This window comes from Apodemus sylvaticus, chromosome 3 (assembly GCF_947179515.1).
Source record: "Apodemus sylvaticus chromosome 3, mApoSyl1.1, whole genome shotgun sequence".
Taxonomy (NCBI): Eukaryota; Metazoa; Chordata; class Mammalia; order Rodentia; family Muridae; genus Apodemus; species Apodemus sylvaticus.
In genome coordinates this window covers 48,771,265-48,790,373 of record NC_067474.1, presented here as the reverse complement: position 1 = coordinate 48,790,373, position 19,109 = coordinate 48,771,265, and the positions used below count along the sequence as shown (strand labels likewise).

General features: G+C 46.4%; 1 protein-coding gene and 1 pseudogene across 1 annotated transcript in view; one reads left to right on the top strand and one right to left on the bottom strand.

Moving 5' to 3' along the window:
• Nucleotides 1–19,109, top strand: part of Mob3b (MOB kinase activator 3B) — a 196,514-nt gene that overhangs the window by 146,417 nt on the left and 30,988 nt on the right. The window contains exon 3 of the mRNA XM_052176231.1: nt 14,242–14,444. Within this exon, the coding sequence (XP_052032191.1) occupies nt 14,242–14,444 (203 nt within the window). The remainder of the gene's footprint in view (nt 1–14,241; nt 14,445–19,109) is intronic.
• On the bottom strand, nt 17,650–18,684 carry LOC127680636 (ADP-ribosylation factor 1-like; annotated as a pseudogene).

The following is a 19,109-nucleotide window of genomic DNA, read 5'->3' as shown; positions in this document are numbered from 1 at the left end:
AACAGAGGAATGGATACAGCAAATGTGGTACATTTGCACAATGGAGTACTACTCAACTATTAAAAACAATGAATTCATGAAATTCTTAGGCAAATGAATGAAACTAAAAAATATCATCTTGAGTGAGGTAACCTAGTCACAAAAGAACACACATGGTAGCCAGGTGGTGGTGGCACACACCTGTAATCCCAGCACTCTGGGAGGCAGAGGCAGCCGGATTTCTGAGTTCGAGGCCAGCCTGGTCTACAGAGTGAGTTCCAGGACAGCCAGGGCTATACAGAGAAACACTGTCTCGAAAAAAACCAAATCCAAAAAACAAACAAACAAAAAGAACACACATGGTATGCACTCACTGGTAAGTGAATATTAGCCCAAAAGCTTGGAATACCCAAGATACAATTCACAGACCACATGAAGTTCAAGAAGAAGGAAGACCAAAGTGTGGGTGCTTTGGTCCTTCTTAGAAAGGGAACAAAATAATTCCAGGAGCAAATATGAAGACTAAGGGCAGAGCTGAGGCTGAAGGAGAGACCATCCAGAGACTGTACCACCTGTGGATTCATCCCAGATACAGTCACCAAACTCTAACACCATTGTGGATGCTAAGAAAGGCTTGCTGAATGGAGCCTGATATAGCTGTCTTCTGAAAGACCGTGCCAGAGCCTTACAAATACAGAATCAAATGCTCACAGCCAACCATTGCACGAGTGTGGGGTCCCCAATGGAGGAGTTAGAGAAAGTACTGAAGGAGCCGAAGGGGTTTGCAACCCATAGGAAGAACAACAATATCAACCAACCAGATCCCCCAGAGCAGCTCCCAGGGACTAAGCCACCAACCAAGGAGTACACATGGCTCAGGCTGCATATGTATCAGGCATCGATGTCAGGAATCAATGGGAGGAGAGGTTCTTGGTCCTATGAAGGTTTGATAAATGCCCCAGTGTAGGGGAATCGAAGGCAGGGAGGCAGGAGTTGGTAGGTAGGGGAACACCCTCATCGAAGCAGGGGGGGATGGGTTAGGGGGGTTCCGGGATGGGGGAAACTGAGTAAGGGGATAACACTTGAAATGTAAATAAATTAAAAAAAATATATATATATATATATATAAAGTATTGTTGAATTTCAAAAAATAATAATAATTTAAGCTAATCATGGTAGCAGCATGCCTTTAATCTCAACACTTATGAAAGTTATATAGTCTCAAAATAATAATAATAATTTGTTTTATTTATTAATTATTTATCTGATTAATTTTTTATTTAGGCAGTCAGTTACTTTTATAAATGTATGTTCTGTAAAACAAGTCTGCACAGCCAGGAGCTGGAGAGGTGCTCAGCAGTTAGAAGAGCTTCCTGTTCTTCCAAAGGGCTTCAGTTTAGGTCCCAGCATCCACACATGGCACCTAATAACAACCTATAATTCTAGATCCAGCAGTCCAGTACCCTCTAGCAGTACCTGCAAACCATGCATGTACATAGATGCAAACGCACACATATACACAGATATAAATCTCTGTCTTGTCTCTCTGTGTCTCTTTCTGTGTGCATGTGTGTGTGTCTGTGTCTGTGTGTCTGTGTGTGGAGGTAGAGAGAGAGCTTAGTGGTAGAAGGTGTATTGCTCTTTGAGAGGACCCAAGCTGAATCCCAGCACTCACATCAGGTAACTTACAACCACCTGTAACACCAGCTCCAGAGGATCCAACGCCCTCTTCCGACCTTGCTGAAACCTGTGTATGACCACACAGTCAATACACATAACTAAAAGTCAGGGGAAAAAAATAAGAACAAGAAAAAAAATACAAGAAAAAAAAAAAAAGCCAGGCTGGCAGAATGAATCCGTGAAAGGGACAGGACTGCCCAGATGTGTACGATGCCTCCAAGTGTGGGAACTCACCTGTATACACTGTTGTCATGGTGCCCCGTCAGTGCCAGCTGTTGCAGGTCTTCTGAAGGAAGCCAGCGTTCTTGACCTCTGTGTCATGGCGAAGTTTCCCTTTGCTGTTGGCAACATTTCAGCATTTATGTAGTCCTAAGTAAACACACCTGCTGGCTAGCCTAGGCCAGGCACCTGCCTTCATCAGCTTACCTCTGTTTAGCATTTGGTCCTGAGGAGCCTTGGTCACGTGCCTCCTGTCAGATCTCCTCAGATCCCTTTTCCATCAAATTCTAAAAGACACGTTTCCTGAACTCTCAGATTTTCCTCAAAAGTCATGTATCATGGGAAACCTTAAAATTGATATAATAAATCTCTTTCAATTACAATTTAAAAAAAAAAACTATTGAAAGATACTTTTGAGGATGAAACAAATTTTAAAGTGTGACTTCGGGTTTTGGGAGATAAGGGTGTACCATCTGGGAATAGGATGTTTTGGAGTGGGCCAGCTCTGTAATAAAATTCCAATTCTATGCCAGTGTCCCTGAGCAGGTGACATAATCTCTCTGTTCAGAACATTATGCAGTCAGAAAAAGCTATCTTAGCATTACACTCAGAAGGGGCCTGTTCTTAGTTTAATATTCTGCTGTTAACAACTTGAAATTCTGGATCAGTGGTTCACAACCTTCCTAATACTGTGATCCTTTAATACACTTCCTCATGCTGTGACGACCCCCAACCATAAAGTTATTTCATTGCTACTTCATAACTATAATTTGGCTACTGTTATGACTCATAATGTAAATATCTGATATGTGACCCCCCAAGGTGGGTTAAAACCACAGGTTGAGAACCACTATTCCAGATAATTACTAAATAATGGGCTTGCCAAACTAGTTCCAACCAGATATTTTTATTGGTAAATATGTTTTGTATACAAGGGCGTAAGCTCATAGTCACTGTGATCAGCCATATATTTTGACCCATAGGATGATTTATATGGAACAGTTTTAGAATTATGGAAAAGTTGCAAAGGGTAGGACCGAAGATCCCATACACCTTGGGCCAGGTTCTCCTTATTGTAACATCATCCACGAATTCGTCACACACACATCACAACTGAAGGAAGACTCGTATTCCACTCTGTATTTGAAATTTGCTAGTTGTCCCTGACACCCCTCTTCTGCTTCCGGATCCCATCCAGTATCACATCTCCTTGTCATCTTGCCGCCTTAGATGTATGTCCACGCATCCAGGTGGGGCAGACATTCCTTATCTTTGAGGAACCTCGACATCTGAAGGAGCACTGGTGCACTCTTTTGTAATATTTTCTGTGAGCTTGTCTCCTTGTTGTTTGTTATAGCAAGATGGCCTGATGGCTCTGGGCGACATAGACTTCACAAGTGGCTTTCATCACATCACATCAGAGGACTACTCGGTGAACCATGTTTACTCCTGTGAACATTGGCTGAGATCACTCGGGCAGGGTTGTTTGTCGGGCTGCTCCTGTGTGACAGACGCCACACCCCTTCCAGACTACACTCAGGGAGACAACTCACTCCTGAGGAGCACACTCACACTCCTCTGCCCCGAGGTCCTATCTTCATAAATCGCTTGGACTCTTGCAACACAGATAATTTGCAGTCCTAACTTATTATTCAGCCATGTATTATATCAGTATGGTCTTGTGGATATTGGTTGTATACCTTGGGTTATAATCCAGTGCTACTACATTGATTTTGACGGTCAGAATGTTCTAAAAGTGGCTTTTGGGAACTCTTTCACATTGAGTCTCTTTTCCATGCCTAAATTGATAATGCTGTTGTTGAATTACTACTACTACTACTACTACTACTACTACTCTGTGTGTGTGTGTGTGTGTGTGTGTGTGTGTGTGTGTGTGTGTGTGTATACATGCCCCCACTAGAGGAAAACCAGCAGGGGTTGGCTCTCTGTGTCCATAAGGAGTTCTGGGTTACCACACTCAGGTTGGCAGGTGCTCTCAGCCGCTGAGCCGTCGTCTTGCATCCATCCTTGTGTTTCCTTGAGCACCCGTCTTTCTGGTGCTCTGTAGTATCCCGGGTCACTTATATCCTATCCCATTCTGTCTCCTCACAGAGTCCCTGCCCCCTTCGTATCAAAGACCGATATTGGCAGCCTGCTTGTGTAAACAGCTCATGCTCCTTTTGTTTTGACAGGGTTTTTCTGTGGAGGCCCGGATGGCTCTGCATTCATAATCTTCTTGTCTCTGCGTGCTTCCTGCATGCTATTATTACTGCATGCCCTGTGTTATTTAATCTTTAAAAATAGGGCCAAAGGCTTATACTTAGCCAGGCTGGATCGATTATATTAAAGCCGATGGTGATAAATAAAATGCTGTGAATAATGTTAAAGTCGGTTTTTTTTTTCCTTTAAAGAAGATATTAACCAGCACTTAACTATAAGAGGACTCCCCAGGAAAATCTAGATTTCTGGATCTTCTCCCTTCAGGTGCCAAAGCCCACAGCGCTCCCAGTCTTTACAGCCCCCACTTTACAAGTGTTCCTTTATAATCTTTGAAAGTTTCTTTTTTAAAAAAAATGTCACTTTTGGTTCAAAACATATTCACGCAAGTCACTTACTTAAATTACATAGTTCAGTCCATTAATTTAGGCCAATTCTCATCCACTATTCAGATTTGAGAGGACATTTTTGGTTTCCTCCGACCCCTCCCTCTTCACTCTGATTGGATCTCACTTGCAGACGTAATGACGCCATTGCCTGCGTAGACCCTACCTTATCTCAGGTGGAAAGCGCTGTCTGCTGGCAGTCCCAGCTCTCCTCGGCCTGTGCGCTCAAGTCTTTGAACATTGAATCTGTCTTCAGCTTTCTTAGACCTGTTCCGTCTGAAGAGATCCCAAAAGTTACGTTCCAACTTCAGGCTAACTTCTTGCTTTTGGGATCTGGAAATCTCTCTTCAGACTGGAGCCTCCTGACCATTCTTTCTGGGACCTCTAATCTTTCCGTAGAAGGTCAAATTACATTCAGTGCTGTAAAACCCGCTCTGCACATCTAAGGCCCTGGCTTCAGTCCCTAGTGATGCAAAATTAGTTACTAGTATGAGTTGTTATTTTCTCGCCTTGCCCCTCCCCCCCAATGACGTGTCTCTGGGCTATTTGTCAATCAGTCCCAAATCATTGCAAACTTTAGGAACTGTGGGGTTCCACATTTTGTGGCTTTTCTATCTAGAAACAAATAACTTGGGTTAAAATATGAATCATGCTGTGTGGAGCTGGAAAATGTCTCTTCCTCACTACTGAGATAGTGAGAGAAGAGTGAATTAGTTTCACTTAGCTTAACAAGGGTCCGTAGCAGTTCCGTGTGTGTGTGTGTGTGTGTGTGTGTGTGTGTGTGTGTGTGTGTGTGTGTGAGCTAGGGCTGAAGCTGGGAGATGCCAAACTTGGCTCCTTACCCACTCGTTACTCTAGTTTGCACGTGCATTCGTTGACTTGTTGTACTGCCTTTCACCACACCAGTGGACAGATGAGCGAGAACACCTGAAGCTGGGTACTGATCCGCGAGTATTCATTGTCCGAGTTCTAGAGACTGGCGAGTCTAGAACCAAAGCGCAGCCCATGCAGACCTGGCGAGGGCCTGCTTCATGGCCGCTGTGGTCCGCTGTAGCATCGAGTGGGGCTTTCTTACAGGAGCAGCTAAGACCATTTATGAGATCGCTGCTCTCCCACCCTAACCGTCACCACCCCCTGCCAGTACTGCTGTTTGGGGGCGGAGGACTCAGCGTGTGAATTTGAGGAGGACTACAAATTTTATTTATCAGGTGAATACTTACTGAGAACCATCATATGCTGGGAATAATAGCTGACAGAGATATAACTGCAAATACATACATATATATATATATTTACATTTTATATTTCTTTACATTATATCTCTTTACATTATACGTATCTTTACATTATATATCTTTACTATATATACTATATAAATATATATAATATAAAATATGTATAAATATTTATATATAAATAATATAAATATCTTTACATATCAAATGTAGTCTTCTAGGAAAAACAGCAACCAAAGGCAGAAAAAAAGGACAGTATAAGATATTATGTTAAGGGACTGGAGAGATGGCTCAGCGGTTTAGAGCACTGACTGCTCTTCCAGAGGTCCTGAGTTCAATTCCCAGCAAGCACATGGTGGCTCACAACCCTGTGTAATGAGATCTGATCAGCAAGGTTAACCGTGTGAGTGGGGCCAACCAGAGCAAGCAGAGGTCCTAAAATTCAATTCCCAGTAAACACATGAAGGCTCACAACCACCTGTACAGCTACAGTGTACTCATATACATAAAGTAAATACATCTTTAAAAAAAGAAACAACCCCCTCCCCAAAACACAATGGTGTTGTAGCAAGAAATCCAACTAAGTCCAGGAGTTTGAAGCAAGCCAGAGAATTGTGGCTCCAAATAGCTGCAGTATAGCCTGCAGACTGTAAAATCTACAGGTGAATCCCTGGAGAGGGAAGGGTGCACCTGCGTGAAATCACATTTAATAGCTTCGATTTCACCTTGGAGGTGGGAAGCTAGTTGTCTTGGAGTTTTATACAGACCGATTTCTTGGCTAAGATTTGCACGTCGGGAAGGACTCTCACCTGCCAGGTGACGAGAGGAGAACTGCACTCACAAAATGAGGGAGCTTGTGCGCCTCATGGGCGGCGCTCCGGGGAGTAGGGCCGGTGGCCTGGGCTGCAGGAGAGACCTGTGGCTGACGAGTGGTTTATAGGAGAGAAAGAATCCGGACAAGATGCAGGACCAATGACCCTCAGGCAAATGGAAGGAAGACTTTACTGGTGAAGAAACAGTATTTTTATCTATCTATGAGGATACTCAAAATGTCACATCCGAGTAAAGGGAGTCTCGGTCTTTTTTTAGTACTGGGATTACACTCCTAGTCCATGACTCTAACTACCTGCCTTCTTGCCCTCCTCCCTCCCTCCCTTCCTCCCTCTTTCCTCTTCCATCCCTCCCTCCTTCCTTCCTTTCTTCTTAATTGCCTTTATTGTCCATCCATAAGTGACCTAGTTTCCTTGGGTCTTCCTCTGTCTGCTTCCTCCCTCCGTGTCCATCCTATGACAGCCGAAAACGGGAAGCCATCCTGGAGATGTGGGTGCGGGGCAGCCTGCGGTAGCCGGGCAGTGGTGTTGGAGAAACAGAAGGATGGACAAGCGGGCATGTGGTGTTTACAGTTGCTCCTTTGTGTGGCTGAAACAGTGCTTTCTGTGCCTGGAAAATGGCATGTCTGAACGAATTAATAATCTGTTTAGAACATATAATCACATGTTAGCCTTTTCTTTTGCTTCTGCTCCAACCAGCGTGAGAGACCAGAGGGCAGCACAAAGAAGCTGGGGAAGGGCCGAGGGAAGGAGGGGAAGAGCAGAGGGGTAGCCAGTTTATTTCTAACCATTTGCAGCTGTCAGCTTGTTTGGGGACTTTTTTTTTTCTTTTTAGGCAGAGGAACAAAGTCCCGCTACACACAATTGTTTTCCTTGGCATCGTGAACAGACACTTTCTTGAGGCGCACATCGAGATAATACAAAACATCTGCTGAAAGAAATCTGTTCTCTGCAGCTGAACGAGCCTCCGCGTTGCAGAGAGCGTGGGGCTTCTGCAGATTGGAACACAGTTTGCAGGGGGGGCGGGGCAGTGTGGCTGGGTGGGGAGAGCAAGAGAGTAAACAAAGAGGAGGAGGAGATGTATATTCCTAAGAAACATCTGTGTTCGCTCCCCCCCCCCCCCAACTGGAGTGATACAACTGCATTCTGTCTTGCAAGAACTCTGGAGTGGGTATGCCCTCAGCCCTGCTGCCAGACTCCTGCTTTCATTTCTCACGTGTGTGGGATGTTGTCTTTATTCGTGAGCTATTGAGAATGAGCGATTTTTATGACTTGTTACGGGATTTTCACATGCACACTTCCATCTCTGGACTCCAAAAACAAAAAGGACATCACAAATGCCCTCAAATCTGTGTGACAGCATACAGGAGAAAGGTGGATATATCCAGTTGTCATGACAACTGGATCGGGGTCCCTGAAGAATCCACTAGGCTGTTAGGTGTGTCGTACCAAGCCTCTTGGACAGTTCTCACGGTCCACCCCCCCCCCCCATATCAATCGGGTCTCTTTGTCCTTTAGGGAAAGGGCAGCTGCACCTGTCCTGTTTCATGTGTCTCCCTTGATACCCCCTGACAAGGAAGAGCCGTCACTGTAACGATAGGACAGTCCTGCCCTCTTCACCGTGTGCTGTCTTCTGTGTGTCTGCCCGCACCGTGCTTCAACCGTGCATGTCACTGTCACCACTCTTCAGTTCAGGATGCTGACTGAGCCTCCTAGGAGTTAATACAGCAAACCTGCCCCAGGGCTGGTGGCGTGGAGGCTCCTGAGTGCGCATCTGACTCCCGCAATGATCAACGCCAAAGCCGGAAGTTTAACTATCGCCCTTAGCCCTGGCACGTAGGTTTGGAGGAGTTGGAGCCACACTAACCCCTTTCCCTTTCATATTCTAACAAGCTTGTCTCTCCCATCCTGCCAGTTGGATGGAATACACAAGGAGCCATGAGAACTCCATAAAAGCTCCTGACAGGGTGGGAAGAGACAGCCCCTAGCGTTTGCAGTCAGATTCAGACCCCTTCCATCACGGGCCCTAGACGCTCCATCTGCCCTGAGCCGGCTCCCTCCCTTCCTAAGCTTTGGTGTCAGTGTCAGCTGATGTCAGAGGAGCGCTACTCTTCCTCTCTTCCTCCGAAAGGAATCTAGACAGCTGTTTCAGACCCATCCTGCCCGGGCGCTGGGCTGAGCAGTAAGGAGCCATCTATGAGGGAGACTGACACAGCCCTGTCCTCATGCAGGGCATAGTCCCAAAGCAGAAGCCCTAATAGCCTTACTTCCCGAGCCCAGGCTTCGGGCCGGGACTGAGAACAGGCCAGAGTCTCATTCCTGAGTGTTGGCGTCTCTCTGGAGGGGAAAGAATGAAGGCTCACAGCTCAGAAACTGCCCCTTCGGGGCCTGTCCAGCCCAGCTTTCTTCCCTGGAGTGTTCTCGTTCTCGTTCTCTCTCTCTCTCTCTCTCTCTCTCATCTGTATAACAGGATAAGGGGAATCAGACAAGCCACATAGACAAACTGTCTTTCTTTAGGTGTGTCTGAAAAGGAACTATTCACGGCCATCTGAGAGCCTAGTGGAAGGGAGAAGGAAGGAAAGGAAAAGCAGGCCTTAAAAAAAATGGGTTAGAGCTCAGAAATTACTGGAATTTTTATTTAATTTTCTTTGGGGAAAAGGAGATTTACTAAGTCAGAGATGAAAGGCAAATCTGCACCCCCCCCACCCCCCAGAAGTTCTCTCGTGTGCCAGGTTGAGCTCTCTCGCCAAATGTGGCCTGAAGATCAGAACGCTGTGGTGAGACAGACAATTCATAAACTCAGCAAGGCATCTGACAGATGCCGGCTCCTGACAGAGCACCAAGACCTCTGGAGCAGCCAGGGCTGAGGAGCTGTCTCGTCAGCACCCAGCCCGCAGACTCACCTCACCCTTACCCCAATTCCCTGGCCTGCCTCCTCCCCTGCTGGAACCTCACAGTGAGTGCCTCGGATTCTGACCTCTGCCTGGGCATGCTGGAGGCTGAGCTCATCCTGCCCCATTTCTGAGAACTCACTTTGGGTTCACTACTTCTGCTTCAGTACTGGCCCGTCTGCGGAGAGCAAGCCACACCGTGTGGCACACATGTGATGCACCCTTCTCTGCCTGTCGCTTCGTGTTGTAGGCCGCTCCTCCAGATATGTTTTCTTCTCAGAATCTTAAAAGTTTTCCCAGCTTTAATCTGAGAGCCACCAGATGTGAGGTAGCCTGGTAGGGTAGAGGAAAGGCATACCACTCCGACTCAGTTATCAACTAAATCGCTCCAAGACCCGCTGGTCAAAGGTGGTTTTCTATTTCAATTGTTGTCTACCAGGTTGATTGTCATGCATTTGTCTGCGTTATCATAAAACTAGTCAAAGTTTAACTCCAAGTGCCTATGAAATCCAGTCTGCACAGTGAAGGCTGCTGGTTGACCTGCCCTGCATAACTTTCTGACTGTACAAAGACTGAAGCTTGTCATTTACCACCTAGATCGAACAGCAGAGTTAATGATGAAGGAAGAGGCGTTTCAGAGTCCTCCTTCCTACCTACAGGCTAGATACGTGTTCTTTACAGAGTTATCCTCCCTTCATCCAAAAGCGGTGAGCGGCACCCCGTGTCGAGACTATTCCAAGGCTGCCAAAAGCTCTCATTTCTGCTGTGAGCTTTCCCTCATTCCCAGCCAGGAGGTGCTGGGTTCGCATATTACCGAAATAAGACTGCTGCCCTTTCTCCATTATTTTGATTGAGGATATGTTCCCTCCTCCAATGGTCCCAGGTAATTTTTTAAAAGTAGAACTAAAGTGTGAAAGGTTGCCTCTGTTCATAGAACTTATCTCAGTGCAAGGCATACATGTAAGAAGCTTATGGAAGAGATAGATGGCTCAGGAGTTAAGAACACTGACTCTTGCTCCGGAGGTCCCAAGTTCAATTCCCAGCAACCAATTGGTGGCTCACAGCCATCAGTAATGAGATCTGATGCCCTCTTCTGGCGTGTCTGAAGACAGCTACAGTGTGTACTCATATAAATAGGCAAATCTTAAAACAAAACAAAACAAAACAAAAATATATGTTACATTGTGTGTGATAGACATATTCTCTCTCTCTCTCTCTCTCTCTCTCTCTCTCTCTCTCAAGCAGACATTTTTCTAAGTCTTTCTAAAAGTAACATAAGAGAATCAAGAGTTTGTCTTAGTATCAGTGCCCTGCCACTATGTAGCATCCAGTAACAGGAGGAGATTATAGGCTCTAGAGCCAAATATCTATGTCTTTTGAGCTACGTGGCTTGGAGTAGATTCTGTACTGGGCTAAGATCCTGATAAACTATTTTAAAAGCTAAAATGATGGTAGAGAAGAAGGAGAAGGAGAAGGCGACAACCACCACCACCACCACCACCACCACCACCACCACTGCTCAGGATATCACTGGGATTAAACGGTATTATAGATGCACATATCAAGTCCCACTCAGATTTTCCTCCCCTTTGGAATCAAATACTTAATGCGTACAAGATGCAAACTTTCAGAATCTACCAATGGGATGGTCCTATGAGCCCTTAACATCTCTTCCTTTTCATTTCCACTGCTAAAGGAAGCTTATTAAAAACCTATACACTAACCTGACCATCTAAAAGACAGAAGAGAAAGAGCAATGGGCTAACCTAATGTCCAAGCTACCCAATGGCTCTAAAGCCATCATAATCAAATTTGGCTTTCCCAAATTGCTGGTTTTCGTATTCTCAGTCCCACACTGAGACAAGACTTCATCTTTAGCCTAGCTGAGGACTCCGGAGAATTCCAGGGTCACTGAGCTCCCAGCTTCTCCTTGGCTTGCAGGGCTGGGCTGAAAGTGCCCGCTGTGTTACACACTGAGCTCGGCTCAGCTTGAACAGTTTATCTCTTCTGCTTTTGAAGAATAAATTACGTGAAGAAAAGAAATGGTGGAAGTCTGACCTGACATTGCAGCTAAAACCAAGAGAGTCTGAGAGTGGGGTCCTACCTGCTGGACTTAGATTAGCATCCTTGTGGATCATCTAGGCCCAGACTCTACTTCTTAAGTTAGCATGTGGGGTTTGAGATGCACGGACAAGAAGAATATCACTTCCAGGATCTATATTACCTTGACTGTTAATGGGGATCTTCCTCTGGTCCAGATCCCAAGGAAGGAAAAGGTGAAGACACTGAAAAGACAAAACTTGTTGCTGGAGGCCTGCAGACTAGACTGCCTTAGGTCAGTGTTGCAGGGCCCCAGCATCCTGGCTGCGCCTAGCTTCAGAATCAGAGTGGGGAACTCCAGATCCATCTGTTTGTCTACTGGGTTATGTGGGGGTAGCTACTTGCATTTGTTGATTCATCTTCAAAATAAAAATGATAATGTAGCAGGGTGGTGGTGGTGCACACCTTTAATCCCAGCACTTGGGAGGCAGAGGCAGGCAGATTTCTGAGTTTGAAACCAGCCTGGTTTACAGAGTGAGTTCCAGGACAGCCAGGATTACATAGAGAAACCCTGTCTTGAAAACACAAAAACCAACCAACCAAACAAGCACACAACCCCCCCCCCCCCATCATGTAAGGCCTGTTCTAGATTCATTCAGCTAGTCCACTTAAAAGTGTGTGGCACTGGCTCTAAAACACAGTGAGAGGTCCTGGGCAGGAAAAGTGCTTTTCTCCACGTTGGCAGCTAAGTATCAGGTAATTGACCTGTTCCTAGGAGCACATCTGATGCTGTGGATTCCCCCACACACACACACACAGGGTTTCTCTGTGTAGCCCTGGCTGTCCTGGAACTCACTCAGTAGACCAGGATGGCCTCAAACTCGGAAATCCGCCTGCCTCTGCCTCCCAGAGTGCTGGGATTACAGGCGTGCACCGCCACCATCACCGCCCGGCTATGTGGATGGTTTTTTATTGTTGTTGTTGTTGTTGTGTATTATTTTCCTGCCATTTCACCCTCCATTTGCTTGTTTATGTCCCTGTGCAATTAAAGAGTAACTTCCGATACGTCATTATGCTGAGCAGCTGAATGGTGTCTCTAACCCAGGCCCAAAGGCTAGTCAAACTGCAAAGGTACCTGTACTTTGAATTTTAGGATTTTGGCTGATTTGCTTGAAATCCCAGCTCTGCTGTGTGAAACTATAGCCTACAGTTCAGAGCCTCTGTGTTACTCACCTGTGAAACGGGAATAATAAAACTACCTCACAGTCAAGTTGTAACGATGCCCTATTCTACCTTCTGTGGCTCATCTCACTTGTCTTAGAGGGAGTCTTGTCACATATATAGTCTACTCGTGCTTTTTGGAAGATTATGCACCCTCTCTCAACATTTATTGGTGGTTCAGTGGCCCCTTCTTCCCAGGGAAAGCCCAAAACGGAAGTGGCTGCCCCACCCTTTCTATCCACAAGTTTACCTCCTCCCTAGATCCCGGCATCTGTTGCCCTATCATTAGGCCACTATGCTGCGCCCACATTCTCCCTGAGTCTGTAGAGTGTGTTGACTTTAACTTTTGAGAAAAGCTGCTGTCCGTGCAGGGACCTGTCAGGCAGAGTCCATCTCTCCTATTCTGCTCCGGAGAGAAGAGGATATCAGGAGATTCCCCATACCTACCCCGGGTCCCTGTGGAGCTAAGAACAGCAAAACCCCAGGCTTCTGAGGACCTGGGGTATGCCCATGACACCACTCTACAGTGAACTGGAAGCTGTTGTTGTGTGTCTCTTCTGTACAAGCAAATTTTCCTTTTAACCATGGCTGGATACTGCTGACCTTGCTGTGCAGAGAGATGGGTCAGCTCCATTTATGACCTAACGCTACATTCTAGACACTATAGGAAGATCTTAGACATTGTGATACCCTCCCCACCCTGCACGGAAAGCCTTGCTCCCACCCCTACTTTACAGCTGAGAGTCCAAAGGTTAAACAACTGGCCCTGGTCATACAGCAGGGGAAGGGGCCGAACAGGAATTCAAACAAAGACTGTTTTACTTTGAAATCCATTACAACTGACTTCCGATTAAAGGCACGGTAAATAGCAAGAGGATTAAGTAGCTTTTCAGAGTGAGAGGGAAAGTGGGTTTGCTGTTTCAAGCCAGCTGGAAACTGTGGTCATCAGAGGGGAGATCTAAGTGACTCTTCCAGCCACCTGCCCTTTCTCTGTCATGAAACATAGCCCCTCAACACCTACCGCCTCTTAGAGATGGCCCGAAATGAGTGGTGCACATGGAGTCTGAATTTGCCCACCTTGGAGAGAGCACTGCCGGGTTGGGGAGGTGGGGGGGGGGAGAGCTCTCAATCAAAATTTGCAAAGGGGAAGGTTTGTGGGTTGAGTCTAATGTTTTGTTTTAGCAGCAGGAATTTTTCCAGATCCTCAAATTAATTGTTGACCTTTTCGTAAACGTTTGCACAAAACCCCAGATCTCTGAAATTACCTTGAGAAATCCGAAGTTCTGATAACCCTGCGCCTCCATCCCCCCTGTACACTGCTGGCTGGAGTCCAGCCACGGCCCACTTAGACCTGGAAGGGACACACAGCTCTTCAATCTGCTGCAGTCCTTTACCCCCTGGGTCCTGTGCAATAAAGAGTTCCAGTCCTCCCCCCACCCCACCCCCAGCCACAGCATTCCCCTGCCGCCATGTTTCTTATTTCAGAGGTAAGAGGAAAAGTCCTTCTTAGTGGTCTCACGCCTTTTTGGTCTTGTTCCTCTAGGTGTTCCCTTCCCAAAGAACTTCCTCCAGATCTGCAAGAAGATCCTGTGCCGCCTTTTTCGGGTCTTCGTCCACGTCTACATCCATCACTTTGACCGCGTCATTGTCATGGGTGCGGAGGCTCACGTCAACACCTGCTACAAACACTTCTATTACTTCGTCACAGAGATGAACCTCATAGACCGCAAGGAGCTGGAGCCCTTGGTAAGCGACTCTGCAGCGTGTCGACACTGGGCAGGGAGAACTACAGCACATCCCTCTATTAGTTAGCTCGGGGTAGGAGGAGCTGCAGAAATGGTCAGGGTTCCACAGTCAGCAAAGGTCCGGGGTGTGTCAAAACATCCACTGCAACCAGATAGGTGACTTGAGGTGCTCTCCAGGAGAAGACATGATGTGATGACATTATTCCTATATAATGGTTTGGGCCAGGGAAGCAGCTTCAATGCTCAACTCTGAAATCATTTTTTAAACTTCTTAGAAGCACTTCTTTAATCTATCACTATTAGTCAGTGGTGGCTAGAAACATTTATTTCCTCAGTAAACGAACATTTCACACCCACTGTATGTTGGCTGCTGGGCACACAAAGCTAAATCAAATGTCTTATGACACAGAGGGAAGGAAGCCCTGAGGAGGAGTTTCACGTCGTGTGACTTCGCTCTTCACACTAAATCCCCTGGAGTGAAGCCATCATGGGGTATCCAAGTCTGATCTCTCTATTACACCACTTTATTATGAGTGAAGTCTGTTTTTATTATTTTTAAAAGAGATTTATTTATTTTTATTTTATGATGTGTCTGTTTTGCCTGCACGTATATTTGTGCATGCAGTACCTGTTAAGGCCAGAAGGGAGTCTCAAATGCCCTGGAACTGAGGTACAGATGGTTGTGAGCTACCGTGTGGGTGCTGGGAATGGAACCTGAGGCCTCTGGAAGAACAATAGGTGCTCTTAACCACCGTGCTATCCCTCTATCCCCGGCGTTTATTTCCATTATAAGTCCTCTTTACTGTTGCCTTTAGTATGTGCTTGGGAAATGAAAGACCCTCTGAACCTTTATAACCAGCTCACTTTCATGTGGATGCTTGCCTCACAGCCATCTCCAGGGGCACTGATGAGAACCTTCCCACCCAGCACAATTCACTGCTCTATATTAAAATCATGGGGTTTTCCCCCTTGAAAGAGTTAAATTATAGTTTTGCTAAAGACAGTTGACAAAGTAAGTTTCATCCAAGCCTTCTTGAGTAGTGACCAAAATACAAAGTCAGGGTGTCTGCTCTACTCTCTCCCTTCTTTCTTTGACTGTACGTTTGCAAGCGTGTTTTATCATGATTTGGGTACCTGACGTCGACAGCTGGGGTGAACGACCGCTGAAAAGGCACTGTTATAGTCACGTATCTCCACGCTAAGAGCTAAGCCCAGCTATGTGGAGATGCAGCAGGTCAGGAAGGAGCTAGAAGGAGCTGAGAAACAGGCACGGGGTAGAATCACTCGCTTGAAGGAATTCAGCGGGCTTGAGGCCACAGGCTATTTTATCTGTTACCATGCCTTGCGGTCTTTGGTCAAATGACCTAATGTGGGAGGTGGTTGGCTGAGGGCTCTGAATTGGCTGGGGTCATATATTGGCAGTGTGTGAACGACTCACAAGTAAACAATTTGCCACCTCATGTATTAACTAGCTGGTAGCTAGGAGTAGGAGTGGTAGCGTTTCCCTCCCAGGGTCAGCAAATTACTAGGTGTTAAAGAAACAAAGTGTGTGTGAGTGTGTGTGTGTGTGTGTGTGTGTGTGTGTGTGTGATATTAGTTATATACATGCTGCATCTATATCTATTTAAAAAAGATGTCAGCGAGCTGATGTTACCTTTAGGAGTTTAGTTCATGGTGTCTAATTACACCATGAAATATACACTAAACAGTTTACTTCGAACGCAGTTGACATGTCTTTCACATTGTTGGTTAAAGAATAGGTCGGTGGTCTTATTTTCTTCCACACTGGGTTCCTAGAAACCTCTTGGAGACTGTCGTAGGACTCAATACAGAAAGATACTGAAAGGCGCCGACCGGTGGGTTTGCTAGTTTTTGTTCTGTATAAAGACAGCTGAGTGTAAATAACCACCCTCGAGAGTAAAAGGTTGTACAAACAACTCCAGAGCGTTTAAATACTGGAAACAGTTGATAAGGCTAATCTCAGAAAATGTCAAGGACACTGGAAAAAAAAAAAGATGACCGGAAAGAACTGCTGCTAAGCCCCGGTGTTCAGTTCCCATCCGGGCCTTGCCCAGGTAGGTGGACAGGAGCAAGGTCCCCGAGGGCCACCAGAAGATGAGCTCTGAGGGCCACTCACACTGTCGGTTTTGCTGATGGATAGGAAGATGGACAGGGCTGAGTGTGAAGTTCTTCTTTATGCGCAGGAGCATAAAGGCTATTGTGGGGCACAGCTGAGGGGGCAGCAAGGAGAGAAAGCCTTTCTCCGCTATCAAAAACCTCTCAGTTGTCTTGATAGTGTTGAGGAAAGGCCCCAGGAGCTGGAGCGCCCGGTAGTGCCAGGAGCTGCCCTGCAGTCCCAGCCTCGCCACCAGGCCCTGAACCAGCCAGTATTCTACGATGAGTTAGTTTCTCCAGGGGCCTGGGAGAAAAAAAACTGTGATTTTTTTTTTTTTATCCTAACTGGGAATTGTTAACTGTGGAAGTGACAATATTAGGTTTTCCCCTCAAAGTTTATATTTCTTCAACTTAATCTTTGTTTTCTTCTCACACTTACACTTTGTCAATTTTAGTGACAGGAATAATAAGCGGGGTAGTAATAAGTAGCTTTAAAATAATTATGTGAAATTATGTGTTTGCTTGTTTACACATACCCAAGCCTATACATGACAGGATTAGATACAGTGAATGTTTCTGAGTTTAATGATTGTATGATGGCCAAGCATGGTGATGCGTGACTGTTACCACAGCACTCTGACAGCATGCTCGGAACTGCTGCAGTTCTGGTCTAACTTATCTACACGGACAGTTCCAGGCCAGTCAGGGCTCCATAGAGCCCAAAACAGCAGCAACAGGGCCTGGAGAGGTGGCTCAGGGGTTCAGAGCACCGACCGCTCTTCCAGAGGTCTACACTTTGGTTCTCAGCACCTTCGTGTGAGCTCACAGCTGTCTGTAGCTCCAGTTCCAGGAAATTCAGCAACCTCTTCTGGCTTTTGTGGACACTGGGCATGCATGGTGCACAGATTCATATGCAGGGAAAATACACATAGAATAAAATAATTGTTTTATTACTGTGTATTAAAAGCAGTAAGAGGTTCCACGACACCAAATACACCAGTTCTGAGGTTTCCCCAAGATAAGTTTAACAGCTCCAGCTTCTTCAGCATTTATCAAAATAAAAATGAAAAAATAAGTAGAGGTTGCTTTCGGTGGCAAATCGGACCCTTGCAGGCTGAGGGAGGAAGCTACTTCACACGTGGAGATGGGGGTGCTCCAGGATGTGGGTCTGTAATGGACCAGCCCTCCTGCCTTGCACGCACTCCTGCTGGTGAGACCCAGGCCTCCTGCCAGCGTGTCCACGTGGGCCCAAGAGTAAGCTGGGTATGCAGGCCGGCAGCCATTGGTCCTGGCCACACACTAAGTTCAAGCCAGGCCCTGCACCCCACAATGGCTCCCAGACCACCCCTAGGTGACTGACTGTGTGAACACAAGGACAAGAACAAAATATGGAATGCAGGTGACCCAAAGGCAGGCGAGTCACGGGGGCTGTACTGTGCCCTTGCAGCGGATGGCGCTCTGTTTGTTACCTTCTCTCCCGTTCCCACAGGGAAACAGGTGATCTGATAACTAGCATTCAGGTCATTAACTGCAAAACCTACACCAGGCACAGTCTCCATTCTGTGTGTTCAAGTGTTCAGGACCACAGAGTCGCACGCTTGCCATAGCAGAGGAAAGCTGAGGGCGGAGAAGAGGAAGTGAGGGGGAGGGGTCCCTGCTGGTGACACAGGTGGCCTGAGTGGACCAGTTCCTGTGGCGCAGAGGGTCCAGCCTCAGCTCTGTGATTCCAGCATCACCAAGAGAAGGGCATCTCGGAGCTGCTTGTATTCAGCGAGCATCTCCATGAGCTCTTCACGGGCCTCCTTCACACGCACTCCATCATTGCTGGCCACAACGAAGATCAAACCTTGGGCACTCGGGAAGTAGTAGCAGCTGGATCTTGTCCTAGCCAACCACATCCCACACGATGAAGCTGATATTCTTGTATTCAACAGTCTCCACATTGAGACCAGTGGTGGCAACGGTGGTCACAATTCCGCCCAGCTTCAGTCTGTATAGAATTATTGTCTTCCCTGCAGCATCCAGGCCCACCATGAGAATGCGCATTTCTTTTTTGTCAAAAAGGCCCTTGAAGAGGTTTGCAAAAATAATCTCCATGCTTGTGGACAGGTGGAAAGCGATGCTGGCCAAAGACTAAAATAATTTTTAAAACCTACATCAATCATATGGCACCAGGCTCAACTGCTTAGCGTGTCCAGGATTGTGAGATGAATTGGCACTGATGACACTTTGTGTTCATTGATATTGCTAGAATACCTGACTATGTCTAAGGGTGCAAAGTCCGTATTGCAATCAGCTAGCATAGTACTAAATCAACACATTTGAATTAGTATTTTCTTACGTTTATTTGTTGTTTGGGGAGGGGGCGTGTTTGTTTAGGTGTGCATCTGCTCATGCATGTGCAGCTCCACACATGTGCATGTACATGAGGAGAGTCGAGGACCACTGTGGGAATCAGTTCTCTCCTTCCACCACACGGTCCCAGGATTGAGAAATCTGGCTTGGTTGGCGGACGCCTTTACCCACTGAGCCATCTCATTTTTCAAAAATA